The sequence below is a fragment of the Diadema antillarum genome, unplaced genomic scaffold (assembly GCF_040938485.1).
Source record: "Diadema antillarum isolate AM-2024a unplaced genomic scaffold, OU_Dant_1.0 seq00000501_RagTag, whole genome shotgun sequence".
Taxonomy (NCBI): Eukaryota; Metazoa; Echinodermata; class Echinoidea; order Diadematoida; family Diadematidae; genus Diadema; species Diadema antillarum.
The window spans coordinates 1,254,791-1,267,761 of NW_027271458.1; the positions used below are offsets into that span (position 1 = coordinate 1,254,791).

At 37.5% G+C, this 12,971-nt stretch overlaps 1 protein-coding gene across 1 annotated transcript in view; it reads left to right on the top strand.

Annotated features, from left to right (window-relative positions):
- LOC139733888 (WD repeat-containing protein 17-like) overlaps positions 1-9,554 on the top strand; it is a 62,905-nt gene extending 53,351 nt beyond the window's left edge. The window contains exons 23-25 of the mRNA XM_071644695.1: positions 1,943-2,152; positions 3,886-4,063; positions 8,553-9,554. Coding sequence (XP_071500796.1) covers positions 1,943-2,152; positions 3,886-4,063; positions 8,553-8,672 — 508 coding nt within the window. The 3' untranslated portion in view covers positions 8,673-9,554. The remainder of the gene's footprint in view (positions 1-1,942; positions 2,153-3,885; positions 4,064-8,552) is intronic.
- The last annotated feature ends 3,417 nt before the right edge of the window (positions 9,555-12,971 follow it).

Here is a 12,971-nt window from a genome sequence, read left to right on the forward strand (position 1 = left end):
ATCATTCATCCAATTGAACCTAGTTCTAGGAAAGTGAACATTCAGCACATTTGTGTCAAACCTGTCATTTTAATATTTTGCCAATTGTGTGAAACTGTCATCACACATTGTCAAGACATTGTACTATAGACCTATTAGGAGAACCATGCATTATGGCGGAGGCATATCAGTAGCCGTAGTGATATATCTAGTTTCTCCATATCTTGGAAATGGTTCAAGCTATCTTCATGGAACTTAGTGCATATGCATGTGCTGACTAGCAGTGATGACCTAGGGAATGTGGGGTCAAAGGTCATGGGTCAAAGGTCAAGGTCAACTCATAATTTCACTTTTTCCCTCATATTTAAATGCAATACATGCCAGATTTTTCTTGAAACTTGATACATACATGTACTGTATACGCTATAATTTTCGCGTACATAAATTTTCGCGAATTGCCGCTGTCACACATTTTCGCGAGTGGTTAAATTCGCGATTGAGGGACCAGAGAAAATATGAAGTGGCAAAGAAAGTGAATTTTCAACTTACTAGCAAATAAGAATGATACTAGTTATACACTGCATGAAAAAAACTCACCAAACGCTGCGAACTAGTAAGTTAGAATTCAACATTTTTGAAGTGGTTAAGTCCATCGCGCTAGATTTCTGACGAGTGGTCCCCTTGCAATAATGGATTGGCTCTCTACAGTATTCGTACAATGTAAGTAGATGTGGACGTGCGGAAACAAGCTTAGCCAGTATGGTCTGTTTGTAAAGCCATGACATGGTATACTAGTACTGAAATGTTCGTATCATCAAGGCAAGGGATTCATTTTGGAAGACGGTAATATTTTCGCGTGTTGTTAATTTCGCGAATAGCTCCCGACTCGCGAAATTCGCGAAAATAAAACCCCCGCGAAATATATAGCGTATACAGTATATCCAACAGAGAATTTTCTTGTCCAAAGGTCATGGTCAAAGGTCAAGTGAAAGTGCTAAATTTCATTTCTTCGTCCATATCTCGAAAGTGACTAAGTTATGATCATGAAACTTAGTACATATATATACAGATGCATGTTCTACCTGACAGTGATTCTCTTGGGAATTTTAGGGTCATAGGGTCAAAGGTCCAGGGTCAAAAGACAAGTTAAAATGCAAAAAATTTTACGATTTGATAGTAAAATTACACTTTTCTTCATACCTTGAAAGTTAATCAATGCATAGACTTATAAAAAAAGAGTAAAAAGTGAAGTAAAAATCCTCAAATCCCCAAATACCTGCGCTCTTAGGCAGTATAGCTGTCCATCCGTTTAATCCTAGTTCAAGGACAGTGAACTTTCAAAACATTTGTGACAAACCTGTCATTTTAATATTTTACCAATTATGTGAAACACATCGCACATTGTCAATACATTGTGGTATAGACTTATTAGGAAAACCATGCATTAAGGCGGAGGCATACCAGTCGCCATAGCGACATTTCTAGTTCTGTTTGACTCCTTAAAATTAGCAGCCCAGAGCTTGTTTTATTGACTGAAAGTTACACACATAGGACACTGAGTAATGATTGATAAATACTTAACAACACTATCAAGGCGTTTAGTGTTATTTAAGTGTCGAACAGTTTATCTCAATCAAAATGATTAAGTTCATACACAGTTTTAACATGCAAAGTGAAAATAATTGGCATCTCAATCATAATATTCATATAGCGTATTAACTAAAAAACTATGAGCTATTTCACTGGGATAACTCCCTACTCTTTTCAAAAAGTGAATAGGTTCTTTACGTGCAAATGGTCTGACTCTCCTGTACACGGGACCAACATTAAAGTCTCCTCCGAAAGACTAGGCAATTACCATAAGATACCTTGCCCAAGGGTATTCCTGTTGTGATTAGGATTCAACACTGAATGTCCATTGTTGTATAATGTATTATTCATATTTTTGTTTCTTTCTCATTAGGCTGAAGGAAGAACTGCTGATTCTTTCTTTCTATGTAGGAGCAATGGTTGCCATCAGAAGAGGGTATACCAGTGTTGTCATACCCCTCTTGAGTTTAACTCAGACTCTCTTGAGACAAAGTAAAGGAGGTCCTGACATACCCCTCTCTGATGCTACACTACAGACAGAGATAGAAGCTTGGAAGGCTGTCAGGGCAGGTCATGACATGAGGTAGGTTCTTCACTTCATGTCAACTATAGAGGGCATAGTCATTTTCTGGTATCCTGACCTGAGGAATAGTCTCCTCCTGACAGTCTCTTTATTCAATTGTAAAGCATTGTAGATTTTAAACACTTCAAGACCCAATAGCATTGGATCGAATGCCATGGAGTATGAAGGCTGGCCTGGCTTGGATATTATCAAAGGATCTCCATAATGAATTGTGTACATCTTAATCACTGATCTCTACATAAGTATGCACACAGCCAAAGAATCTCAACTAGAGTTGAGCATTACTGATTAGCATACACTTCAATGAACATATTTGCTGACGGGCATTTTCTGCAGTTTTTGAATGTAGCCTGGTGGGCAGATGTAAATGAAGATTGATATAATCTGACCTCCCATGTTTCTCCATGCTACTAGGCCTTTAAGTTGACCAAAGTTTACGACAGAGAAAGTATCCTGTTCTTCTTATTTAGAGTTCAACTGAGTTTAAGACTTCTGTAAGCAATTGTATCATTGCTGTTGTCTATTTTCTTTCTACTTTTTATGCCTCCGCAACGAAGTGGCCGGAGGCATTATGTTTTCGGGTCGTCCGTCCGTCCGTCCGTCCGTCCGTCCGTCCGTCCGTCCGTCTGTCCGTACGTCCGTACGTCCGTCCGTACGTCCGTCCGTCCCGTTTTGTTTTTGTCGATATCTCAAGAACCGTGTGGTGGTTTTACATCAAACTTGGTATGAGGGTATATCCTTGGGGGATAATACTTTGTGTGGATTTTAGGGTCACAGGGTCAAAGGTCAAAGGTCACAGGTTATTTTGTGAAAAAAATTGAAATTTCATGTTTTTCTCCATATCTCGCAAATGGTTCAAGGTATCTTCATGGAACTTAGTATATATGCTTGTATCGATGGGCGGTGATTATCTAGGGAAGTTGGGGGTCATGGGTCAAAGGTCAGGGGGTCAAAGGTCAAGGTCAACTCCTCAAAATATCACTACTTTCCTTAAAATGCAATGTGCCGGAAGGTTTTTTTTTTTAAACTTGATGTATGGCATGTATTACCCAATATATATTTTTGGGGAAGGTTCTTGCCAAAAGGTCAAAGGTCAAAAGGTAAAAGGTCAAGTGAAAGTGCTAAATTGCACTTTTTCCTCCGTATCTCGAAAGTAACTTAAGGTATCATCATGAAACTTACATATTTATGCATGTTCAACCTAACAGTGATTCTCTTTGGAACTGTGAGGTCAAAGGTCAAAGGCCAGGTTTAGATAATGCTATTTTCCCATTTGATACTGAAATTATACTTTTTCTCAATACCTTGAAAATTACTCAATGCATAAACTTATAACAGGGTCAAAAGTCAAGTAAAAATCATCAGTTCCCCAAATACCTGCACTCTGACATTTTAATCATTCATCCAATTGAACCTAGTTCTAGGAAAGTGAACATTCAGCACTTTTGTGTCAAACCTGTCATTTTAATATTTTGCCAATTGTGTGAAACTGTCATCACACATTGTCAAGACATTGAACTATAAACCTATCAGGAGAACCATGCATTATGGCGGAGGCATATTAGTAGCCGTAGCGATATATCTAGTTTTTTTTTAGGTCAGTTTGTTCTTTGCAAACATTATCTTCTCTGTATTCAGTACTGGATTATGCACATGCATTAGTTTGTTCACAGTGCCTACGATAAATTCTAAACACTAAAGTGATAAATGATAAATCTCTTCCCTGCCAGCAGTTGCCAGTCCCCAGTTCCACCCCCAACCTCACTCCAAGAAGGTATTTATCAGACTATGGTTCATCGTGGCCAGTCCATGACCCTTGACCTTGAGATGGGAGAAGACTTTGTGACAGGATCTCATCTGCCTAGCCACTCTGATGTCCACCGTTCACTTTTTTCTGCCAGTAGAATACAGGTCAGTTACATCAACCTCAATGGTTGTAATATTCTTTGTGTTTGAATCATATTCTAGATCTGTAAGTGCTGCTCAATCTTTTATGTATTGCCTCTTGTCATGTCTGCATGCCGTACATATTGGTTATATTCTTACAGGAACATTGTTGGAGCTCCATGTGTACAAATGTTTGAACAAGTTCACATCCTGTTGATATCCATGTGATCATTCAGAAAGAGGAGCATTGCTGATTAGTTTTATAATGAATGTTATTTAAATAGCATTATGGTTGCTTGGACCTAGAACTATCCCCTTCAAAATTGACAAACGAACAAACACCCAAAACAAAACAAAGCTGTAACAACAAACATGTATGGAAGCAAACAAGCAAACAAACACAAAGTGACTCAAAGTGTTATGTCAAGCAAAGTAACTTTTTGCGACCTTTGCATATACAAAATACATTATTGATGATTTGGCTTTGTGTATTAGGAATATTAATCCTACTCTCATCATTGAAAATGACTCGTGTATTTCTTTGTTTTGGATCTGTAGGTCTGTTTTATATGATACTTTATGTTTTGTTGTTAATTGCTTTCTGCCATCTGCAATTCTGTCTTTATGCAGCCACAAATTTCTTTGGTTATTCCCTGATCAAAAAAGGCATGAGGGAGAATTAGCACAGTGCATAATCCTCAAACTATTTGCTGAACCCATTTTTGCATGAATTGATGAAGATAATGGTTTAAATATCACAGTCTATTTTCATTAAGATTTTCAAGACTGCAGAAATCAAAAGACCATAAGTACGTTATCAGCTTGATATAGACTGAACAGCCTTTAAGTGGTATATGCGTGTATATCTGATCGAATATGGACCATGTGTGATCAAGGATAGGGCCAACCATCACACAACATTAAAAAAAAACCTGCAGTACACAACAGATTAGGGCTCAGAGTCATCCGAACCATGTTTTCAACAAATATTAGTTTCACACAAGGGAATATTCTGAGTTCAAGAAATACTGGTTGAAATTAATAAGAGTCCTGGCTAGATATTTCAGGAGAAGACAGTTTCATGTGAGTGGACAAAGTCACTATAACTATTGGGGAACAAATTAATCACTTGTCTCGCGAAGAAAATCGTAGTAAGGTGTACAACGTTTCGCTTGCTACTGCTGAGCTTTGTCAGGTACAATGAGAGACGGTGGTACGTGCACACAGGGTGTAGCGTGTATGCGGACGTTGTAGTGGGCACGCCATTACCGGGGCCGGGTCAGGCAGTGCGCCATCCTGTGTCTGCTGTTTGCTGCGTTCATGCAGACCCTTCACTTGAGTGAAGGAAGCCATCCATGTACGACTCAGTGAAGACAACCTAAACAGAGATGTCGACATTGAGTCATGGATGTGTTGCATTCGCACTCACCAGCACACAGCGCACAAATAAAACCACAGAATCAGGACGGCAACCAACCGATGCAGGATGGCCCACTTCCCAGCCCGTCCAGGGGGACGGCGTGCTGCCAACCAGGTCCGCATGAATGCTGTAAACAGCAGACACAGGATGGCGCACTGCCTTGACCTGGACCCAGTAATGGCGTGCCAACTACCACGTCCGCATACATGCTACAACCTGTGTGCACGCACCACCATGTCTCATTGTACCTGATGAAGCTCAGTAGTAGCGAGCGCAACATCATACACCTTTCTACGATTTTCTTCGCGAGACAAATTATTAATTTGTTCCCCAATCGTTAGAGTATTCACGGCGATGGTCAATATCTTCACAAGAAAGTCACTGTAGTTTGAGTAGGTTTACTATGAAAGCATATATAGAGGCTCAGTCTGTATTTGATATGAGGCATTGTGTGGGTTTATGGGTGGGTGTGTGTGTGTCTAAATAAGTGTACTTGTAATAGTTATACAGTATTCATTGCATAATCGGGCATCTGATAATCTGGAACCTCGCTTAAATGACATACGCTTCCCAGAAACATTTCCAACGCATGTTATTTTCACTGGATAATCGGGCGGGGAACTCTGATAAACGGGACAATTTTTCTTCAAGCGATCTTTGATTTTGTTGATATTTTACGCAAAAAATCTACCAAAATACCAAAACAATATTTCAAAGATTCCCTATCAGTTGTCGTTTACATTGAACTTACAAAGCAAGCTTCGGACTTGTGTTTTTGACCTCCGTCCATCCAGTACACGTACATGCATAGCCACGAAGGCGCCGTGTATAAGTATCCATGCTATTGCGAAACACATGCTTTCGCGAACATTCTTCTCCCCTACATAAGCAAAGCCATGTGCTCGCTTGCAATTCCATACTTACATCCAATTAAAAAACATGTCTCGCTCACACAGCTCAGGCTGTGTATGTTGTTTAATCTCAGTCATACACTTTGAGGGCAAAGTCCAAATTCCTCATCTCTGAGTGTTTCAACTTTCAATACACTGTGATCTGTGTGTAGGTCACAATCTTCCTCAGTTGTGAATGAGCTAGAGGGTCGGGCCGAGGGATAGCGTGGTTGTGTATTCATGTACATGTACAGTACGTCAGTATGCATGTGTGTGTGTGTGTGTGTGTGCACTACATGTACATGTCGTATGCCGTTAGTGTATGGTGAGTGCTCATCGCGAAATCGGGCACCCCGCTTTAAATAAAGGAGCCGTGTTTGCTACTCCCAACCTGTCCCGATTATGCGATGATTACTGTACCGTCTTCCTATGATTTTACAAAAATTTGTCCACAAAAATCTTATGTTGCGTAGTATGATGTAAGCACAAATCTGATGCTGCTGAGGTGGAGATAAGTTCTGGGTGAAAATGAAGAAATATAAAGCATCAATGCTTGTGAATTAAAGTTAACTTTAAGTTTTCATGAAAATGCCAGTTAACCCTATTCCAACTGGGGGTCAAATTGACCCCCCCTCGTCGTTTCATGACTTTTTTCATTGAAGTCTCCCGCATATTTTGAGACCAAATTTGCGACGTCCGGGTACACTGTTCTGAAGTTACGTAATGTTTTGCATATGCATGTCAACCCCAAAACGGCTCAAATTCATGATATCGTGTGCAAATCCAATGCAAATTGTGTCTTTTTGTTAAATTGATATAAATTAGATTATTTCAACTTTAAACCATTGATATTTATCAATTCTAATGTAGATAAGCTTGAAAAAGTGCCTGCAACAAATTTTGGCAAAAAAACAATAGAAAACAAAAGGTCGAAAAAACAAAAAAATATGTAAGAAATTAACAAAACGATAAAAATCAAAAGAAATTGATTTTGATTTCGCTATTTTTTTTACAAGAAAATTGTTCGATGTGTCTTGAGGAACTGTGACACAAAAATTTAGGGATCCTTCAGTCATTCTAATGGAATTATAGATGAAAATATGATTTCATGCGTAAATTTGCATAATTAATTTATTAAAAATAGAAAGCCAATATTTTTCTTTTGTATGACCATGTAATCTTGTAGTTGACATCCAGCTCTATCTTCAGGCAAAATTTTGCAGCGCCCCCCCCCCCCCCCCCCCCAGTAAAAACTTGGTCTCAAATAGCCCAGTTAGAATAGGGTTAAAGGTCAAGCATGTTGATCAATGTTAAGCACAATTCTCTAGGACAATAGAACATATTTTTGTACAGAGTTGAAGACGGACAGATGATAGAGGAATAAATGTGACCGTGCATCACAAAACAAACAAAAAGTCGCACCCCTTGATTTTATGAGAGGACTCAAGAAAGGTGAAACAGGTCAACCGAGTCAGCTTTTAGTTTTCCATATTTTCTGAAAGAGCTATTCTTCTTCTACATTATCCCTAAGTTTGGGATCATAAATTGAATGGGAAAGTGGGTTTTCAGTAGTTTTTCTACAACCCCTTTTTTTGGTAAAGTAGTGTGATCAGGTTTTTCTTAGAGGCCCCTTTTAATTTCTTGAAAATCCTTTGCACACTCTTCACTTTCAACTCTAATAACTTTTGAAGCAATGATGCTACTGCTTTGAAAGTTGACATGTATTATGAACAGAATGTGTTAATCAAGCATGCTCAATTTCAGCTTAATTTGATAATCCCTTTGTTGTTGTTGCTACAATGGTTTACACAAAGGTTTTTGTCCCATTCATGGTACCGGTAGCACGGCTTAGTAAAGATTAGGCGCTTGAATAGACCCTGTACTTCACAGCCTCTTTTCTCAGTTCAAACTTTTCCAGAGTGTGCGCTTTCTTTCCAATATTTATATAGGTTAGGAGAATCCATTTCAGTTGAGTTATACATCATTTTAAAGCTTAGAGTCTGCTCTTTCAGAATCTGACCTTGACTAAATATCCATATCTGGCGACTTTTTGTGTGTTTTGTGGTGCAGGGTCACAAATGATGAATAGGCCTACATGACCTGCAAACTCATTGAGCATTAAATTGGGACTCTGATACTGATGCTTTCTTACAGTGAGTAATAAATACAGTGAATGTCGTTTGTTCTTTTCTCACTTCCACAGGGTCCTGCTTTTTTCTTAGAAGACAGTCGGTCAGTGATTTCTCTCAATGATGCCCTCATGTGGTCAAAGGTCACACCATTTTCTCCTCTTGGGACAGGAGCACTTATCAATCCTTTTTAAGAAAGGTCAAAGGTGAATGCCAGCAGGGCAAATTGGCGTGGAGTTTCTTTGTCTTGTGGTATATCATCAAGTGTATCAGTGGAGCTCCTTTATACAGGCTGATAATCCTTCATGTAGATTTCGTCCTTTGAGGTTGGCTCATTTGATTTACAGTCAACCTTGTTTCAGCTGTAGCTGTATGGACAATGAATGATTCAGCAGCATAGCATGAGATTTCAGTGATAAAATGCAATAAGTAATATTTGTGACATTGTTGCCTGGGGCTGTATTCTGAGGGCTTAATTAGTCTTAAATCAGTTCTTAATCAGTGAACTGCTATTCTGAGAGCTAACTAGTCAAATAGGAGGTTCACTAGAAACCATGACAATGAGTATTTTGGCAGAAAGACTTGTGTGTATCAATGCCTATGTACCTCTGAGAGGACTTTACTGCAGAGTTAATGACAAACCACTCCTGTATAAGCTGTTAATTTCATTAGGGTGTAATTTTCTAGAATTTCGTGAATCACTCTTGGACCGCCAATCTAACAACACGCACAAATGTCGCTATATGTGCCAGGTTTATACACGTGTAGTACACTTATGGTAGCCAAGGTTTTCATTCAAGAAACAACATCTTGCGAAAATCTCTGAGACCTCCTCATTCGCGAAAATATCTGTATGCGAAAATAACAGCTTATACAGTATTTAAAGCTGTGATTAGTGGATTAAGATAATTTCAAGGGACTTAATGATATGCTAATTAAGTCCTCAGAATATCAAATTTTCACATCATTAAGGTGCAATTAACTTCCTGATTTGATTACAAAGTTAAATATGCACTTAGTTAAGACCTCAGAATACCACCCCTGATCATACAGTAGTTTAGTGATATCAACAGAAACATGATAATGCTGGAAATTATTTTGTCCTGTGAAATGGTTGACTGAAATTTGCTCTCCAATAGTGATAAGATCAGTGTGTGATTGCCTGTGAGCAAAACGGTATAGCATTAATGAGATCTGATCATCTGTAAGCCAGTCAAGGGCCTAAAGTTAGTGACACTTGCCCTGTATGAAGAGAATTGCTGAATTTATTTTTGTTGTCATATTTATTGGTTTGAAGATGTTTAGTATGGCCTTGATATATGTAAGAATTCTGTGAAGAAGCACCTTGAAAATTGTAGATAGCAATTTTATGTAGCTGTGTTGTAATAAAATAGATGTATTATATTTTACAACCAAAGTGTTCAAATACACAATTTCAGGCATCATGTGTCAGTGCTCTTTAAGTGCCAAATACATTCTGCATACTTTTTTTTTACCAACTTGTAATTCAATAGTACTCTTGCATCTGAAAAGTAAACGATACAATACATTACAGTATGTATGTTCATAATGATTGTGTGTAAGCGTGCTCCATGAAACTTGCTAATGAGTTTGTGGGTTACTTTTTAGAAACAACAGTGAGATGACAATCAGAGATTTTATACAGATGAACAACATGCAGGAGTATGCCAACTTGATATGTTTTCAAACTGACAGACATCAGTGTGATTATTCAAATATTTAAAGACACTTGATTCCATAGTTCTGCAAGTAAAAGGAAAAGGTCCAATGAATCATTGTGACAATTCTGTAATGCTTTATAGAATTGGTGTTTATGCTTTGATTTGAAGTTTCTAGACTTCAAGAGTTTGTTAGAGTGTAAAATAGCAGGGCAAGTTTTATATCACAATTGCCACATTGAAAAAAGGAAGTAAAGGACTAGGGCTTGGTATATACTGCATACCAATTAATATTGCACACATTGTTGGCTGTAGGTGCTGTTACATGCCTTTTCCATTCATCAAGACAAAACTAGAGCTTTATTGTATGTTTGAGATTGTCAAGGCATTTACATTATTACTTTCATAGTTTAGTGAAAACAATCTGTGAGGTCAAGTAGGAATAATTCGCCTATTACATTGCATACTGATTTATAATGAATACATATAATGACTATCTTGTCATTGCTATTTCCCAAGATGTGCACCAACATTCTGATCTGTCATCAAATCTTCATAGACTTTTGAAATTCATTGAACTAACGGTGTGATCAACTCAAGTCAGTGCATATGTCGATAGTACAGAAGAATGAATGTACGTGTAGTGATGGCATGGAAATATTAACAATATGAACCGATGTATGCTGCAAACATTTAGTTCTCAGATATGTAAGCTTCACACAAGGGAGGGAACTCTCACTGGTGAGCTGTATAGGCATTTCAATGTTTGATGTTATTCAGTGCATTTGTTGTGATGATAATATGACAACTGACCAAGTACATTTTGTCTTGCAATAGCATGTCAAATCCATGGGGAAAAGAATAAACAAATTTCATCAATGTTTTGGGAGTAGTAAAGGTTGTATTTTAACATCTGAGATTGAGGTTCACGTAAGCTGTTGCGAACCTTTTTTGGACATCGGTGTTCTGTAAAATGTTCAGTTTCTTCTTTATTACAGCACATGGTTAGATTATGACTACTAGTAAACTTGTGAGCAGTTAAGATAACAGGTTTAATAAATGGCATGTGAGGCCATGGGTTCAGGCCACCAAGGGACAGAAGACATGCAGTTGTATTAAAGACAGTTTTTCTCTAGTGTCAGATGATCAGTTTTGTAATATTTGACAGGACTTCTTCATAACATTGGAGAATGTAGTTATTCTACTTGTGTGTTCCAAGCAGGTTACAAGAAACCTTTGTAGCTCCATTTTTGACCATCACTGGAGCCTGTATCTGACCACTCTGATACAGTCACTGCAAAGTGCAAATTATGCTTTTTCCCTAAAAAATATGAATTTAGAGATCTTCTTAAAAGAAAAGAATTAACAGACAGTAGCAAAAAGGCTGCTGAAAACTGATTACTGCATACAAAAAAAGAAGTGTATACGAGTATTATATAATCTTTACTGCCTCTTATCGGAATTTCAAGTATGTTTTTAAATATGAGACTTCTGTTGACATATTGTGTTGAAATGTCCACTCTTGTACATGCTCACAGCATCTAAATTTGAAATATTTATTCTCCAAATTCATTTAACTATTTATCTCCTGGCCAACTCTCTTATTGTTTCTGTGATAGGCTTTTAAAGGATGCCTTGTTACAAGGTTCTTGGAAAGCTGGAGAAACTTAAAATATACATTCCTGCTGCAACTTATTAACCATATGAAGTACTGTTTGTTTGAGTGTCATTTTATTCAAGGAATGTCTGCTCTGCATGCATTCATTTTGCTAATTCTCAGAAATAAATGAAAGGTCATGCACACTTTTGAAGAGAATTGTAAAATCAAATATTTTGTATATTTGTATGTTGTGACTTAAAATAATACAACTTTCCTTATTGTACTACATGAATGTGTATTTTCTGTTCTGTATTTTGAAGATCTGGTAAACATGAAGGAAACAAGGGTCCATACAAGTACAGTATATCACAAATATATACACACTACCTACAGTCAACCTCACATAAGTCATATAATTACCCAAGTCAAAAGGTCTTTTGAAGTCATCTTCTCTGTATATAATCCCTCATAAGTCAAATTTTCTCAAAGTCGAAGCTACAGCGTATTTCTTCAGTCCAAATAGATTTGAATTAGGCAAGGTTGACTGAAAACATCTGTTCACCATAAATACCTTCCAGCAACTTTTATGATGTGTGTACAACTGTACCATATATATCTTCTCACAAACATAAAAAATGTACAACACCAGCATTTTGATATCTTTCATGTTCAGTATTGACTTATGATGCAATATTTTAAGCAGGCACACCAGTATACTAAGGGCATTTTATTACCCAATAAACTTTGGGAATAGAATCAACAGAATCAATGTATGTTGTACTGAGCAAATGTGTGAATTGATGACTGCCCAGTGCTTTTTATTAGAGATGTCCACAATGGATGCAAAATCATCTTTTTCATCTTTTTTTAAAGATTTTGCTCATATTCATATACCAACTATGTGAATATTTCTAAAAAATACTGCAGACAGTGAAACTGCAAAATATGACTATACATGACCTTATCTGTAATCTGTTGAACGCATGTATTCTTAATTCATTCTAAAATTTTAGCCTGGTTGCGGAAACAACTTCCCAACTAAAGCTTGTTCCAATGTCATTGGAAAATTATAAGACAAAACAAGGAACAATTATGGATGGCTGTCCTAGCATTCATCAAATATTCTTGGGTCACCAGGTGACTATTTTGCCATTCCGTTTTCCTACTGGTATTTCCCATGTAGTAAAGCAGGAGGGAATGAACTGTCTCACTAG